We start from the raw sequence: 14,611 nt of genomic DNA on the forward strand, positions 1-14,611 counted from the left end.
AGTCCAATTGTTAGTAGAAGGTTTGCTTCGTTGGAAAGATATGTCCCTATGTCTGGAAAAAGACAGAAGGTAATATTTATCCTATTCTGTGTGCTCGGTGATAATTTTGATGTTTGAATTTTTTTTGTGCCAGATTACAAGACTGGAGATGTTTGTGGTGCAAATTAACTGTTCATGATCAGTGTCGTCCAGGATATAAAGATGTATGCATGATGGGCCCTTGTAAAATTAGTGTTGTACCACCAACTGCAATTCATAGTGTAGGTAAGTACTGTTGATCGCAGAGGATGTCTTTTCTTCAGTATATACCTGTGCAAAGGGCACAAAATGAAACGTGACCTGATGAAGTAAGTTTAATTTCCAAAATGCTGCTGCCACTCGATTTTGTATGTGAAATGTTCTCTTTTCCAATTTTTTTCAATAGAGTTTGAAATTGATTGAAATCATTCACTGCCTTTATCTTACTGCACAGGCTGGCCAGGCTGAAGCCTACGACGCAAGCTTCTTGGGGGCGCCAAATTTTGAATTTGATCGAGAATATGAATGGAGAAAAAAGAAAATAAGCCTGCAACGCCAGATTCCTTAATCGGGCCGCGGCCTTTATATGTTGACGTTAGTTGAAAGTATGACAAATAAATCTTTGAATGATCAGAACTAGATAATGAGAGAATCAATTTTTCCTCCACATGTAAGCAAACATTTTGGATCTTTTATGCAGACTGTTCAGAATTTCGTTCAGCCCCTAAATCTTTAATACATATCAGGTGTTTTAATACCTTGCATGAACAGTTTCCTTTTATCCCAAAAGAACATGTGAAATAAGCGTATATCAAATTAATTTATGAAGAAAATTTGCAGAAAATATTCTCAATCTCTAAAAATGCCACAAAAATCAGTATTATCACTTTTTGGTTGGTTGGTGATGATAATCAACAAAATACGCCAAAACAAAAAAATAAGGATACAAAAAATCTCATATCTGGGAAGTGAATTTCCAATTATTTTGTGTCTAATATATACTATCATATTTGATCATAGGTATTGATGATTCTTGGGAAACTATTCGACCTCGAGAATTTTCTCCTCTTTTGGTTTTTGTGAATTCAAAATCTGGTGATAATCATGGAGTAAAATTTCTGCGAAGGTTCAAACAGCTTCTCAACCCTGCTCAAGTTTTTGATCTCATAACCGGCGGACCTAACTTAGGGTAATTATCATTTTAATTTGTATCTCTATAACCACATTTATTAAGCTCTGTAACAAGGGAATGTAGATTTGTTGTTTAACCCCATAACTCAACAAAGACATAGTGGGGTAAATCCAGGTTGCCCCCCAGAAACGGTGAGAACAAATCATCAAGCTGTGATAGATTCTTAGCAAAAACGTCACATGCTGCCGCGCACATTATAGACCCGTCCGCAGCCAATTGTGTCAGATTATTTTGATACTCACTGTTCTGAACTCGGTACATCTTAAGGTCAATTTTAAGCCTAAATTGTTTAAAATTGGTCCATTTATATAGATTTTAGAGAGATAGGATACTTAAATACCTCTGTATCCTGTAGTTTAATAGTAATATTAAGTAATGATTGACTTGTGCTCTGCCGAGCTAAGGAAGAACGCTGTATGAACATTCAGGCGTTGCCAAATTTCCTTAGATAAAATAAGAATTTTCTGGGAAAGTTGGGAATATTTTTCTTCCAATTTTTCAAATAATTTTGTTGGAAATTTCACTTAAAGTTTATGAAAATATCAAAAAAAAATATTCATTACTCTCCTTAAAAATAAACAGTTTATCTAAGGAGATTTGGCAACTCTAGTGTTCATACGGCGTTTTTCCTTAACACGGCAGTACTATGGCTGATTTATTTGCCAATATGTACCAAAGAATAAATTAGATAAATAAATACTTATTTATTGAACGTGTCTCATATATTTTTGATGCTAGTCTTTCTCTTGCGGGTCGAATTTGGAAATACTTACCATATATTCATTGTTTTCTGCATGATATTTTAATGATGAAAAATATAAACTAAATAACTAAAATGTATACATTTCCCCTTCACCTTTCTTGGTGGTCTAGCGATGCATCTTTTCCTTCTCTCTTGCTTACTCTTGTCCAAGCATTCATTTTTTTTTACCATTCCTATTTTTGCTACAGTTTGCGTTTATTTCGTCGCTTCGATCCATTTCGAATACTCATCTGCAGTGGTGATGGCTCGGTGGGCTGGGTCCTCTCTGAAATTGACAAGCTGGGATTACATGTAAGATATTTGCTGCATGGATTTTTTTTACATTCTGTCAGTTTTTGTTCACAACAGAGCACAAAATATCTAGATTTATTATATGACAGAAAAACGGAGAAAAATTATGATTATATTCACTATTTGCTCTCGATATCCATGTCGAAGAAGGCCACTTCAAGGTCTGTATATGGTCTCATTCTTGGAAGCTTTAAGTGTGAAGTGAAGAACATGCACAGAAGCCATTATCATACATCCTTCCACCTTTTTAATTGAAAAAAAAAAGTATAATATCTGCATTTTTATATGTTATTTACTTTCTTCTTAAAACTTCAACCACAAATAGCAGAGTGCACTATGCCATTCATATTATATATTCTCATCCCAGAGACTATTTTTAGCTAACATTGCTCATCAAACGGACCAAGTCAAGCAGAAAAGAAGCAATTCACATTACTAAAACTTTGAGTTCAATTAAGTATTTGCCTATTGTATCTCGCATACAATTCAAATTTGAGATTAAATATGTATTCATTTTAAAAAAATAGGCACTAAAATTTATTTTTTATATTATGCCGTATGACAGCATAAAACTGCCAATCCTGCCTTTACAGTGTGTACAGGTTTGGAAAACCAGACATTGTCTGGGAAGTTCATCAGGCCAGGAAAAGTCAGGAAATTTTATGATATAGAATGGATATTTGAAATCAGAAAGAAAGAAAGAAAGTAGTAGTAGTAAAATAATTTTATTTTAAAGCGGTGCTTTAGCATCTAAGGCCATTTACACCTAGAAAGAAAGAAAGAAAGAAAGAAAGAAAGAAGAAAAAAAATTCTTGAAAATCTCATCTAAAACCCTATCACTTTTTCTCAGAGTACTTATCAGACCGGAAGATTTTATCTCATTGTATCATTACTATTTTTGTATTACAGAATCAGTGTCAAGTTGGTGTGTTGCCTCTTGGAACTGGCAATGATCTAGCAAGAGTGTTAGGATGGGGCTCATCCTGCGACGACGAGGCTAATCTTCAGAATTTAGTCGAAAGATATGAACGTGCAGGAACTAAAGTTTTGGACAGGTATTTTTCTTATTTTTTTCATTTTCTTTATCCTTTCTTTTTGTTCCTGTTCTGAAAATTATTTACATTGCCCCTTAAAAAAAGCTGCTTCTCCAGAGAAAAATATTGGTAATTGAAAATATATTCAAAAGAAAATGTCTTGTAATTGTGTTATGATGTTAACTTTCAAGTCTAGATCCGTACCATTCCCTGTCAATAAAACTTCTGGAGTCAAATGAAACCCAAATCCATGGATCATACATCGACTCATACAAATAGTTCCTGTATTTTGCAGGTGAAGGAACTATTTCCCCCCCTTATTATTTCGAAAATTCAGTTTCCCTTCTGTTATTTATACATGTCTGAACAGACCTTTCATACTTCCCCTCCTAAAATTCTGACAGTTTTCTCTTTACAAATCTAGGCATGTAATTGATTTACGGAATTCCACCAAAGGCACTATCTTAAATTTCATTTACCATGTGACACTTGTTTCATAGGTGGAGTGTGATGACATTTGAAAGGGGCATAACCGTCTCTACCGGTGATAAATCAACCTCAGCCTCTGCGAAAACACCAAATCAAGAAGATAACAATATTGCTGTAATTGCTGAGTACGAGCAGACGATCTCCACACACCTTGCAAAAATTCTATTCTCAGACAATCCAGTCACAGTCATTAAGGCTGCTAGGTCAGTTTTATATTATTTTGTTTTATTTGCATTTTCAAATCAATTTTCCCTTGCACGCTAATTTTCTATCGATACTAGATATTTCAGAATTTTTATAATTTTTCCTCTCTCCTGGTAGGAAGAGCATTGTCGAAAAGGAACAAGTTAAATTTCACAATTTCTTGTCATCTTAAAGATGCATAGTGAAAGATAATTAATTGAAAACCCTTATGCCTCGTGCCTTGCCAGGTTCTATCATTTATTTTATAAGCTTACCTTAAAATTTAATAAATTGGGCAGGTACCCCATCATCCAGGCAACTAAAAAATTTATAGATGAAATATTGATTGTTTTTGCCTCATTAATTCCGAAAATTTACTCTTTTCAAAGCTGGAGGTAGCCTACATTTCTTACTTCATCCAAAAAGTATCAGGAGACATGTGGCAGGGAAGCCTATTTTTAGGCACGATCTATAAGTTCCTAAGAACCATTTAGATTTTAGTCATGAAACAAACTATTTTGCCTTAACTTCCTAGTGCCAAAGCCTGATTTTTGTGCATAATTCCAGTAAAGTTAGACTTAGGGCAAGAAGCGAATTTTTGAAGCTTTTCATTACCTGAGTTTATTTAAATTCAGGCGTGTCATAATGTATCCTATATTTCTGTTTTTCAGCGCTTTGTGTGAAGCTGTGAAAGATTTCACTTTGCGTATAACTGAATCAAGCTTAGTACAAAATGATGACGACTTGAGCGAGAAATGTCATATCCTAAAACGTAAACTAGATATACTGTTAGATATTTTACATGAAGAGCAAGTGCCAAACGACTCTTCCATCGACAAGGTAATCCACAATGTCCCAATAACTTTTTTAATGTATGTAATTTCCAAGGAGTCAAATAATAAAATTTGTAAGTAAAATATTGTTCAGAAAAAAGAAAGAAAAAAAAAACTCAACAATACACGAATTTCTTGCACTGATAGTAAGATGCAAGGCACTGTGTCTTTCAGAATTTTTTGCTTCGCTCATTGTAATTTTAAAGTCATTAACTGTAAGGGTCATCTCCTATTTTAGCATTAGCTGAAAGACTATTCTCTGATTTTGTGAGAAAACGATTTTTGACTCGAGAATGATCCTTTGATGAACGGTGAGAACTTGAAACAATCTTTTCTAAACTGGTTGGGCTAGTCTGGTTGAACTTGAGACCAGTCCTCAGTCAACTTTTCAAAATTGTTGCTTCCTTTTCCGTCAGTTTGCTCATGGTTCTAATAAGGCTACTTCTTATTCCTTTCTTTTTAGAAAAGCAATGAGTACTTAGATGTCAATCAATCTGAGAAACCTTTCATTTCAAGTAATGATTCCAAGGATTATAATAATAAGGTAAAATATCTGTTGAATAAATCTTCCTTCAGAAGTTGAATCAAAGCAACCATTCCTCAAAAAATGTCTTTTTTTGTCAAATTAGCCACTCCTGATAATAGATATGCAATTCCTGTTCTTTTAATTTTCTTTGTCAGAGGAACTCTTTCATATAGTCATATTGAAAGGTACTTTAATCATTCAAAACGAAATAAATGGCTATCATCTAAAGGTGTAATCTAATCGATGTTTGGGACTTTAGAGATGATTTTATGTCAGTGACAATCCCCAATTTCTCATTCCTCTCAAAATAACTGAGATTATATTACTATTTTTTGACCATGAGCTGCAGAGGCGTAGCTGGGTAGTTTTCAGAGGGTTTCTGTAGATTTCTTCTTCTACTTTCAATACAGAACAATATTTTGTTTAATGCTGTATCATTCAAATGTATATTCACTTTATATATTCTTCCTAGAGTTGTAATTTTTTTCTCTTTTTTTTCAGCCTCCACAAGACCAAATACTTCAAAGAACAAACAGTTTAAAACGTGCTGTACGTAAATTGATAGAACCAAACACTAAATTAGAGGAAGAATTGAACCACACAAACATGGTACACACTGTTAACTCGAGTCCAGAAAAATCCAATTTTTCCAGAATGAATTCAACCAGAGCCAAAGGTCGCAAATCATTACAAAATAATGAATTTACATATCAAATCAATCCAAAACTGTTGAAGGATGAGATTAATTATAGGACCACTGAAAACAGAGACAAATCATTAGACGTTAATAAAGACCATAATTCACCTGCCTCGTGTCTTAAACAGGAAAAAAACCTATCAGCATCTTGTGATAACAATTTAGAGTGTCTTAGTAGCGTTCCGTCTGTGAAAGGGCGCAGCAAATCCTTGGACTACCATGACAATGAGGATGAATTTGATGATGATGATTCTATAAAGTTTGATAGAGTGCCGTCCGCTCTGTCAGAAGAAATGCTATCAAAGCTGAATCACATAGATTCATCAGAAACTTCTGACGATAATCCTGAGACAGTATTATCCGCTACCTTCTCTGCAAAAAGCACTGAAGTGGACACCACTGAAAACGGGAGAAAGTTTGCTGATTGCAGTTTTAAAGAGTCTCGAAAGGAAATTAATCGGCTGTCAATTACGAAAAGATTAGAAACAGACTCGATAGACAATCCTGCGGATACTGATGAATTGGATGCAACCCTCCTTAAACAAAAGCGATGCAGCATAGCTCACTTCATTGAAGGTCATGACATTGGTAAAAAATCAATCAAATGCAAACACGAGCGATATAACAGAACAGCAAAATTAGATTCAGCCAAAGGTGATAATTTGGAAAAAGCAGCAATAATTGATGAAGCAATAGAGTCGGAAAAACAGTGCCAATTTCACAAAGAGGACATCGATAGAAACCTGGTTAATATCATAAATGAGATTGATTTAAAGCTGTTGAATTCATTAGACTTACCAATTGAATTGTTTGATAAATTAGAAAAAAGATTTGATTACATTATGGGCAGTCAAAATCTTTCAAGTAACAAAACATCCACAGACAATTTGTCCGTTGGTAGTAAATCAGACAAACCAGATTTCTTGCAAAATCAACTTCACTTTTTGAAAGTTGATCACCAAATAACTGCAGGCTCAGATTCAAGCATTGAGTCAAAAACTCCCAAGCATCGTTTCATCACCGTTAAAGATGCCATTCCAAATTCAAACGGAAATTTAACAAATGGATCAAGCTGTGATAGAATCAATGAAAGCTTGAGCTTGGACACGAATAGACATAGCTCTTCCTCTGATATGGCAGCTGAGGTCCCATCTAAAAATAATTTAACCAGGAGTGAGACTGGTCCACCAAACGCAGCATCTATCATCGGTCCAACAGTTGTCATTAACCCACCGTCTCCTTCACTGGATAGCCGGAGAAACTCGAGGAACAATATTCTCCCCGAGTTTCGAAGGTACAGTTATGACAGCTGCCGACGTCTCTCCGCTGCATCACCTCTTACTCTCCTCCACGCCTCGTGTCCCGCAAGAAGAATCTCAAACATCAGTCTCCTTCATCCAGAATCAATGGAGTCTCAAACTGCCAGCAGTGAAAAGCGAAGCCGCAAAATCAAAGCACTACCTATCATCAATCCTCTCGTTCGACTTTCAATGTGGCCCAATGTGAGCGGCACCAGTTTAATAAGCAATGTCTTACTTGCAAACGCTGATGCTTTGTGTGCCCCAGCCGTGCCTCTCATGGATCCAGACGAATCGATAATGGAAGGTTACCGCGAACGAGTTGTCATGAATAATTATTTTGGGATTGGCATTGATGCCCAGATATCACTTGACTTTCATAACAAAAGAGAAGAACACCCAGAAAAGTGTAAATCAAGAGCAAGGAACTACATGTGGTATGGAGTTTTAGGTATGTGTGTGTTATAAGTCTCATTGGCTCCTATACTTTAATTTTAATTTTTTATTATTTGTGATCCGTTTGCTGGAAAAGAGACCCTAGTCCACGAGACAAAGTATTTTCAAAAAAAAAAAAATTCTCCACCATTCCTTCACCTTGTTACATACAGTTCGGGCCACTTCTTAGTGTTTTTTTTTTTTTTTTTTTTCCATTTATTTTATGGAATTACTTCATTTTGGCCGGAAAAATTTCAACAATTTTCAAGTGGGTATGTTGGTTGGCTTCCTTCCAAAAAATGAAAATGAGTATGTAGATGAGGAATTAGATTTTGAATCTCAAAGCAGATACGTCTCTCACTTATCTTTATCCAATCATTTTTTTCCAGGAGAAACACAATGAAGCATCTATTTTGGCAGCCTTTCTTCCAAGTTCATCGTAGGACTTTTTCTACCTTGTGTTTTTTTATTACAGGAAGCAAGCAGTGGCTGCAGAAAACGTACAAAAACCTAGAGCAGCGAGTTCAACTAGAATGTGATGGATATCGAATCCCTCTCCCTCACCTTCAAGGCATTGTTATTCTCAATATACCCAGGTATCTATCGTTTACGAATGTTCATACCTTAAGAAGTTCTTAAAACTACAAGAGCTGCAAGGCGGACTCAAAAACTAAGGGTCCGTATACGACTAAAAACTCAGTCAAAAGAAATTAATATGATCTCTCTAGGGGTCAATTCCTCTGTTTTGCCTTGAAGCTCCGTTATTTGGGTGTCACGGAGCAAACAGGATTTGTAAATGGAATTCTAAAAAACAAAAACTAATCCCAGAAAGTGCCAAAAATGCAAATAGTTCTCAACATGTAAGTCTTTATTTTTTGGGGGGCAAATAATATGACAATATTTGAATTAGCACTGTATATTGATCTTTTGCCAAATTCTCGCTCGCTCCGAAAAATTGTGGAGTCATAGAACTGCTTGCAACCCTGGTAAATGCTTTGGCCGGTACGTTTTTTTTTTTTTTTCAAAACGGCCTTTGTACAATTCTTCCAAGTGCAAACATCATTTCAAATACAAGTAGGCTCCTAACTGAGGAGCCTACTTACCCTACTACCACTGAGGAGTCCTCAGCAACCCAATCGGTGATCCTTCGTTTTTTAAATGTTCCTACATAAATAGATTCTTTTCTGCTTCAAGGTATTCATTAATTGCAGTCCCACATTCTCTGTCAAGACTAGCAGGGTAGGAATTTTGGGGGATGGGACAGACATGTTCTTTCCCGGACTTTTTGTGGCAACCATATGTGTTACCTTACCTGGTCTCCATATAAATTGGAAGACTGGGCTGTCACACAAGATATTTTGGAGGTCAGACCCTAAAATTACAGGAATCGCTAATCCACCAAAGAGTCCACTCATTTGGATAATGTTTTGATGATCATGTGTAATATAATAAAGTGTGTAAAAAGTCTCTATAATAGGTTTTTACTACAATTGTGGTCCAGAAATACTTAAATTGTAAAAAATTTCATGAGGGTTGCTCTTATGCGCAAGCTCAAGCTCGAATTCTCTGTGTGAGTTCAACAGTCAGGTCATTTTAAATGATTCTAACATCATCAAAATCTTTATTTCTGCATCAGCTTCATGGGTGGCACAAACTTCTGGGGCGGCACGAAAGAGGATGAAGTTTTCATAGCTCCTGCTGTTGATGACGAAATCTTGGAAGTAGTTGCTGTATTTGGGAGCGTTCAAATGGCGGCCTCAAGATTGATCAACCTCCAGCATCACCGAATTGCTCAGTGCCGATCTGTTCAAATTATCATCTCAGGAGATGAAGGAGTACCGATACAAGTTGATGGCGAGGCATGGGTTCAACCTCCTGGAATGATTCGCATCATACACAAAAATCGAATCATGATGCTCTGTCGAAATAAGGTACGTTTTCATCCATTGTTCTTCAACTCTCTATTGATATGAAATTTCAACTGAAACCAGCTGAGAGTCCCTTGAATGCACTTAAACATACTCTAGTATCCCATTCTTACGCAGCGACTACCTTGTGATTGAGGATGTCACGGCCAGTCAAGTTGCTTTGTCAATCTCAAATTTCAGGCGGAGATTCCTAAAATGGAATTTCAATTAATATAACCATTGCAATGGTAAATTTCCTGCTGTCTGCTTTAAAAACTACGTTGGGCTACAAGAAACAAGTAAACCAACTTAAGATCACAAAATAGTCCTTGACTTGGACTTTAGAAAGAAAGAAAAAAAAAACACAACTCATAGAATTTTGCTCCATTTTGCAAAATTTTGTCCTGAAACCAAGACTTAATAATTTTTTTCCCCTCACAGTTCATTGCAAATATGTTTGCTAACCAATTTTTACCAATCAAAAGTAAAACAAGTTGGTTTTTGCAATCGCTAGCGATAGCAATATTCGTCATGGGAACTTTTGCTTCTGGGATATGAAAATGTTAAGGTACAGTTCGTTTGTAGTATCTTCAGAATTGAAGGGGCTATGTAATTTTGTGTCGACATCTCTTTTTTAACATTTTTAATTTTTTTTCTTTGCATACAAGAAAGCTGTTATTTACCAATTTTTTATTTTCGTTGGATTATGTATGGTTTTCGGAAGTTAACGCATTTAACTTTCAGTTTCGTTTTTTCGGCGTAAAGTATGATATTTTTACTCTACGCATATGCCCGAATACGCATCATAAGTGACCTATGTGCTTCCTAAGTTGCCATTTTTTTCATTCAAATAGATGTAACCAAAATGTTAGATGTGTACTACCTATACTACTTTCATGTCATTGCTTTATTTATTTATTTATTTATTTATTTATTTATTTATTTATTTACTTTTTGCGTAGGTATAAATTGTTATTTTTTGCTGAATTTTGGAGAAAATATTGCTTTAAGAACGTGGAATGTAAATTAATTTTATTGAAAAAAGAAAATACCATCATTAATTTGGGCAAACAGAGAAAATATACATCAATATTTGGGTCAACATCTCCCTGATTATATAAAATTTCTGTATCAAAAAACTTAGCTTTTGTCTTCAGAAATACAATGATTCTAGTCCCAGTCAATTTGTTTTATTGAAAAAACAAAAAAACAAAAAATAAATAAAAAAATCAACTGAAATGTTAGACATACTATATTCATGTCTTTCTATTTGTATCAATAGGTACTTTTTGCTTAACTTACGAACGTTGAATGCAAATTAACTTTATTGAAAAAAGAAAATAACGTCATTAATTTGGGGGAACATGTGGCTGATTATATGAAGGAGGTATATTCCAGTATTTTTGTTTAACATATTAACTCACGAGAAAATGTTCGTACATTTATCATCTAGTATTAATTATTTTTTGATGATTAGTCTAAAACATTCAATACAACCATTAAAAAGTAACACCCATCACCGGGTTTCGAACTCCCGATCGCCTATTGCCCGCACGTACTCAAAAATCTAAGGCGGATTAGTCAACTAGGCTATAATCGATCTGCGTGTTATGGAGTAAAAATAGCATACAAAAGACTCGGGCAATGGGCGGGACTTATCACAAGAGACCTTGACGCAGTTGACGCTTTTGGGATATGAGAGAATCATTAAGCGCATTTCTCTGTGAGACATTGTTTGCCTATGCTTTCATGTGTCACAAGGTTCATCTCACCATGCATTTGCTATCGCGGCAGTAAACTGAGGCAATATTTCTGTATTCATGGATTAAATCCATCAATCGAGTTCTGATTTTGGCTCATATATCCGTAACGGGTCCTCCAGAGCAATTTTCCACCTTGTACGATGGTTATTATTTCTTTATTTCTATTTGTAAAATTTGAGGTGGGATAATGGCGGCTTCTCAAGAGCACCGAGGTAGGCGATCTTTCGCACCAACGAACAGAAAACTGATGGCGAAAAATAACCAATCAGAACCTCCCAAAAAAAAGAATTTGCCTAAAAACGGAACTTCGTGGTTCTGCGCAGATTTACCAGTCAGACACGACATCTCAAGGTGGAAAAAAACTCGCTGAAAGCGAATTTTAGCAATCAACACAACTTGACGTAGAGACATGATTGGCTAAAAAATACAACGGTTTTTGATACATCGGAAAATCAACCAAAAATCGGAGACTGGGCGAAACGCTCAAGGTCGCAGAGGTATAGGGAATCCCATAGCGAAAGCAACGGAACGATTCTAATATCATGGGGAACTCCGTTCCCATGACAAAAAAAATTTAAAACCGTCAACAATACTTCATGTAGGTCTATTTTCTACTGGTAATGTCGTGCCTGGCCATGTTGAATTTTATCCTCAAAATATTTTTTTCTTTTTTTTCTATCTTTTTAGTCTCTAGAGCGAACTCTCAAAACTTGGGAAGATACATTACGGCACCTTCATCGAATGCGCAGTCGAGCCACCTCTACTACCATGCCTCCTGCCAAACTAAATGCATTCACAGAGGAGGAATTGCAGTTGTTACTTGGTTTTATCGATTCAGCAGCAAGTTTAGTCAAGTAAGTATTTGAATATATTTCCAAGTTTCATTCTTTCCAAAAGCCATGAAATTGTTACAAGCTAGTGGCAGAATGAAACTTAAAATATTGCTCAAAAAATACAGGAGATCTGATCAGTCTGACACTCAGACACTATTCATGGCCATCCGCCCTCATCAATCCGCTGATAAGTAAAACTTTTGAATGAAGAAAAAAATACCTATCGAAAAAAATTTGTGTTACATATTTTAAAAGACTAAGGTGCTTAGCTAATTTTAGATTAGATAAGTTGTTCTTCATAAATAATTAATCGGCATTAGATGAGTGTTGAAGGTGTGCTCCAAAAGCTCCAACACAGTAAATCGTTACAGTATTAAAATGGAAGAAAGTTGCCAAGAACTTTCATGTAATTATCCATAAGTGTTCACTCAGTATTAAAGGTCTCTATTGATATTTCCTGTTTCATTTTTCAGGTGCATCAAATTGATTACAATCAACAACCCCTCTTTGAAAAATGAGCTGTATGATCTAGCGTTTAATGCTGGCGTTGATGTTGAAAATGTTCATCCAGGAGGGCGAATACTAGAAGGCGTAGCTCTTCGCATCGCTTTTACCAAGTTATTTTTCACCACCAAACAGCTTTATGATGAAATCCATACTCTCCACGACAAGTTTCATAACTTGGTAAGCTTCTGTTCCAATTCGCGAATAACATGACTGACACTCTATTATGGAGGGAGCTCGTCAGAGCACAAATTTTCTCTCAGAAATTTTCTTCTCACTCTATGTTGTTTCTGCTGCAAATGATTTGCAAAATCGTATGATCGTAGACTTATACACGCTTCTAACAAAAAGCCCTTGATTTATGTAAGGTCTGAAGAGCTACTATGTTACAAAGTAAGATAGAGTGCCTAAAATTCAGTAGTTCCTTCAAAAAAGGAAGACTGTCCTGTAAATCTCTCCTTTTTTCATTCAGGAGACAACCAATAGAACAACAGCTTTTGAACCAATATGCAAGTTTAAAAAAGTTTTCAATGGACTACTAGACAAGGTACAAATTTCAGCATTCTGATACATGTTTCTTCCCCAAAATTTCACGTAAAACACGATGCGCACAACGAAAATTACCGAAATCAACTCCTTACGGAGATATTTAATGATTCTTGGTGCGTGAATTGAAACCACCCGCTCATGGAAACTCAACGCTCTACGTGATTCACACAGCACGCTAATCGTTATCATGACAGTCTCTACGATTTAAAAATCTGGCAACCTCAATCTTGACGCTCTGGCTCAGCTCTAGCAAATTGCTTCTAGTTTGAACAACACATGGTGGGAAATGAACATTGCTCTATTGAGAAGCTTGCTGAAACCGTTGTAGTGCGCTATTTGATTCACGTAGAGCTTTGAGTTTCTTGTGAGCGGGCAGCTCAAATTCCTCGTAACCAATGTGAAATTGAAACATTGATATCTTCGTTAGGAGTTAGTTTCAGTAATTTTCGTTGTGTTAATTGTATTTTACGTGAAATTCTGGTTAAGAAACGTCTATCAGATTGATTAAATTCGTACCTTGTCCAGTGGTCCATTGTAGCTGAGGTACCTGCATCATCAAATCATGTAGCTCCTGAGTGGTGTTTAAAGTTGTTTCTCTTTTTTTCTTCTCCAGCGTATTCAGCCTGAGCTGGAGAGTCAACTAACCTCTGTCCTGATAAATGTCGAGCTAGATTTGAAGAAATGTCATATTGTTTGCTCACCACTTGATCAGCAAGAACTAGTTTATCTGACACCTCTCTCTCCAGAAGAAACGGTAAGTTGGCTTTTGCGTCGGTTTCTCCAAAGTCATATAGTACTTTGTCTATTGATCGAGCCACTAATTAGATCTATTTAAATACCTTGTTTTCCAAGCACCGGTTCTCAGTGAGCACATTAAAATTGAAGCACTTATTTCGTTAAAGTGCTAGCTCTAAAAAGAAAAAAAAATATTCAGGAGACAAGAGGAACTACACTAGAGGCAGAACAAGATTACTTCTCCCTCAAAAGAACAAGTTTGGAAAAAATCTGACTCTGCTCCTTTTCGAAATAAGCGCTTCAATTATGAAATGGAAACACTATTGAAAATGTTTAAATATGAACCAAGTACATCTGGTGTAACAAACCTGAATTCAGACACTTTCATCATCCTAATGGAGCGAGGTCCAAGGACAGGACAATTCTTCAGACACCTGTGGTTTTCATTTTTTTGTTCCCGCCTGGTAGTTGTTGCAGAGCTGTTGCGAAAATGTTACAAAGCGTTACAGAAACGTTGCTGTTACCTTTTAGGCAACCATCGCAGGTTGGGTTAACCTTGTA

The 14,611-nt window shown here is 35.9% G+C and overlaps 1 protein-coding gene across 3 annotated transcripts in view; it reads left to right on the forward strand.

Annotated features, from left to right (window-relative positions):
• The window catches only part of LOC109032067 (diacylglycerol kinase eta), a 127,204-nt gene that overhangs the window by 105,229 nt on the left and 7,364 nt on the right, over positions 1–14,611 (forward strand). For 2 of the 3 annotated variants that reach the window (XM_019043993.2, XM_019043992.2), the window contains exons 6-18: positions 134–264; positions 1,039–1,207; positions 2,162–2,264; positions 3,174–3,319; positions 3,799–3,990; positions 4,642–4,810; positions 5,267–5,347; positions 5,831–7,775; positions 8,235–8,355; positions 9,396–9,690; positions 12,117–12,283; positions 12,736–12,946; positions 13,929–14,069. In XM_019043993.2, the coding sequence (XP_018899538.2) occupies positions 134–264; positions 1,039–1,207; positions 2,162–2,264; positions 3,174–3,319; positions 3,799–3,990; positions 4,642–4,810; positions 5,267–5,347; positions 5,831–7,775; positions 8,235–8,355; positions 9,396–9,690; positions 12,117–12,283; positions 12,736–12,946; positions 13,929–14,069 (3,871 nt within the window). The remainder of the gene's footprint in view (positions 1–133; positions 265–1,038; positions 1,208–2,161; positions 2,265–3,173; positions 3,320–3,798; positions 3,991–4,641; positions 4,811–5,266; positions 5,348–5,830; positions 7,776–8,234; positions 8,356–9,395; positions 9,691–12,116; positions 12,284–12,735; positions 12,947–13,928; positions 14,070–14,611) is intronic. The other variant, XM_019043994.2, reaches the window with a different exon arrangement.

The sequence above is a fragment of the Bemisia tabaci genome, chromosome 7, assembly GCF_918797505.1.
Source record: "Bemisia tabaci chromosome 7, PGI_BMITA_v3".
Classification (NCBI taxonomy): Eukaryota; Metazoa; Arthropoda; class Insecta; order Hemiptera; family Aleyrodidae; genus Bemisia; species Bemisia tabaci.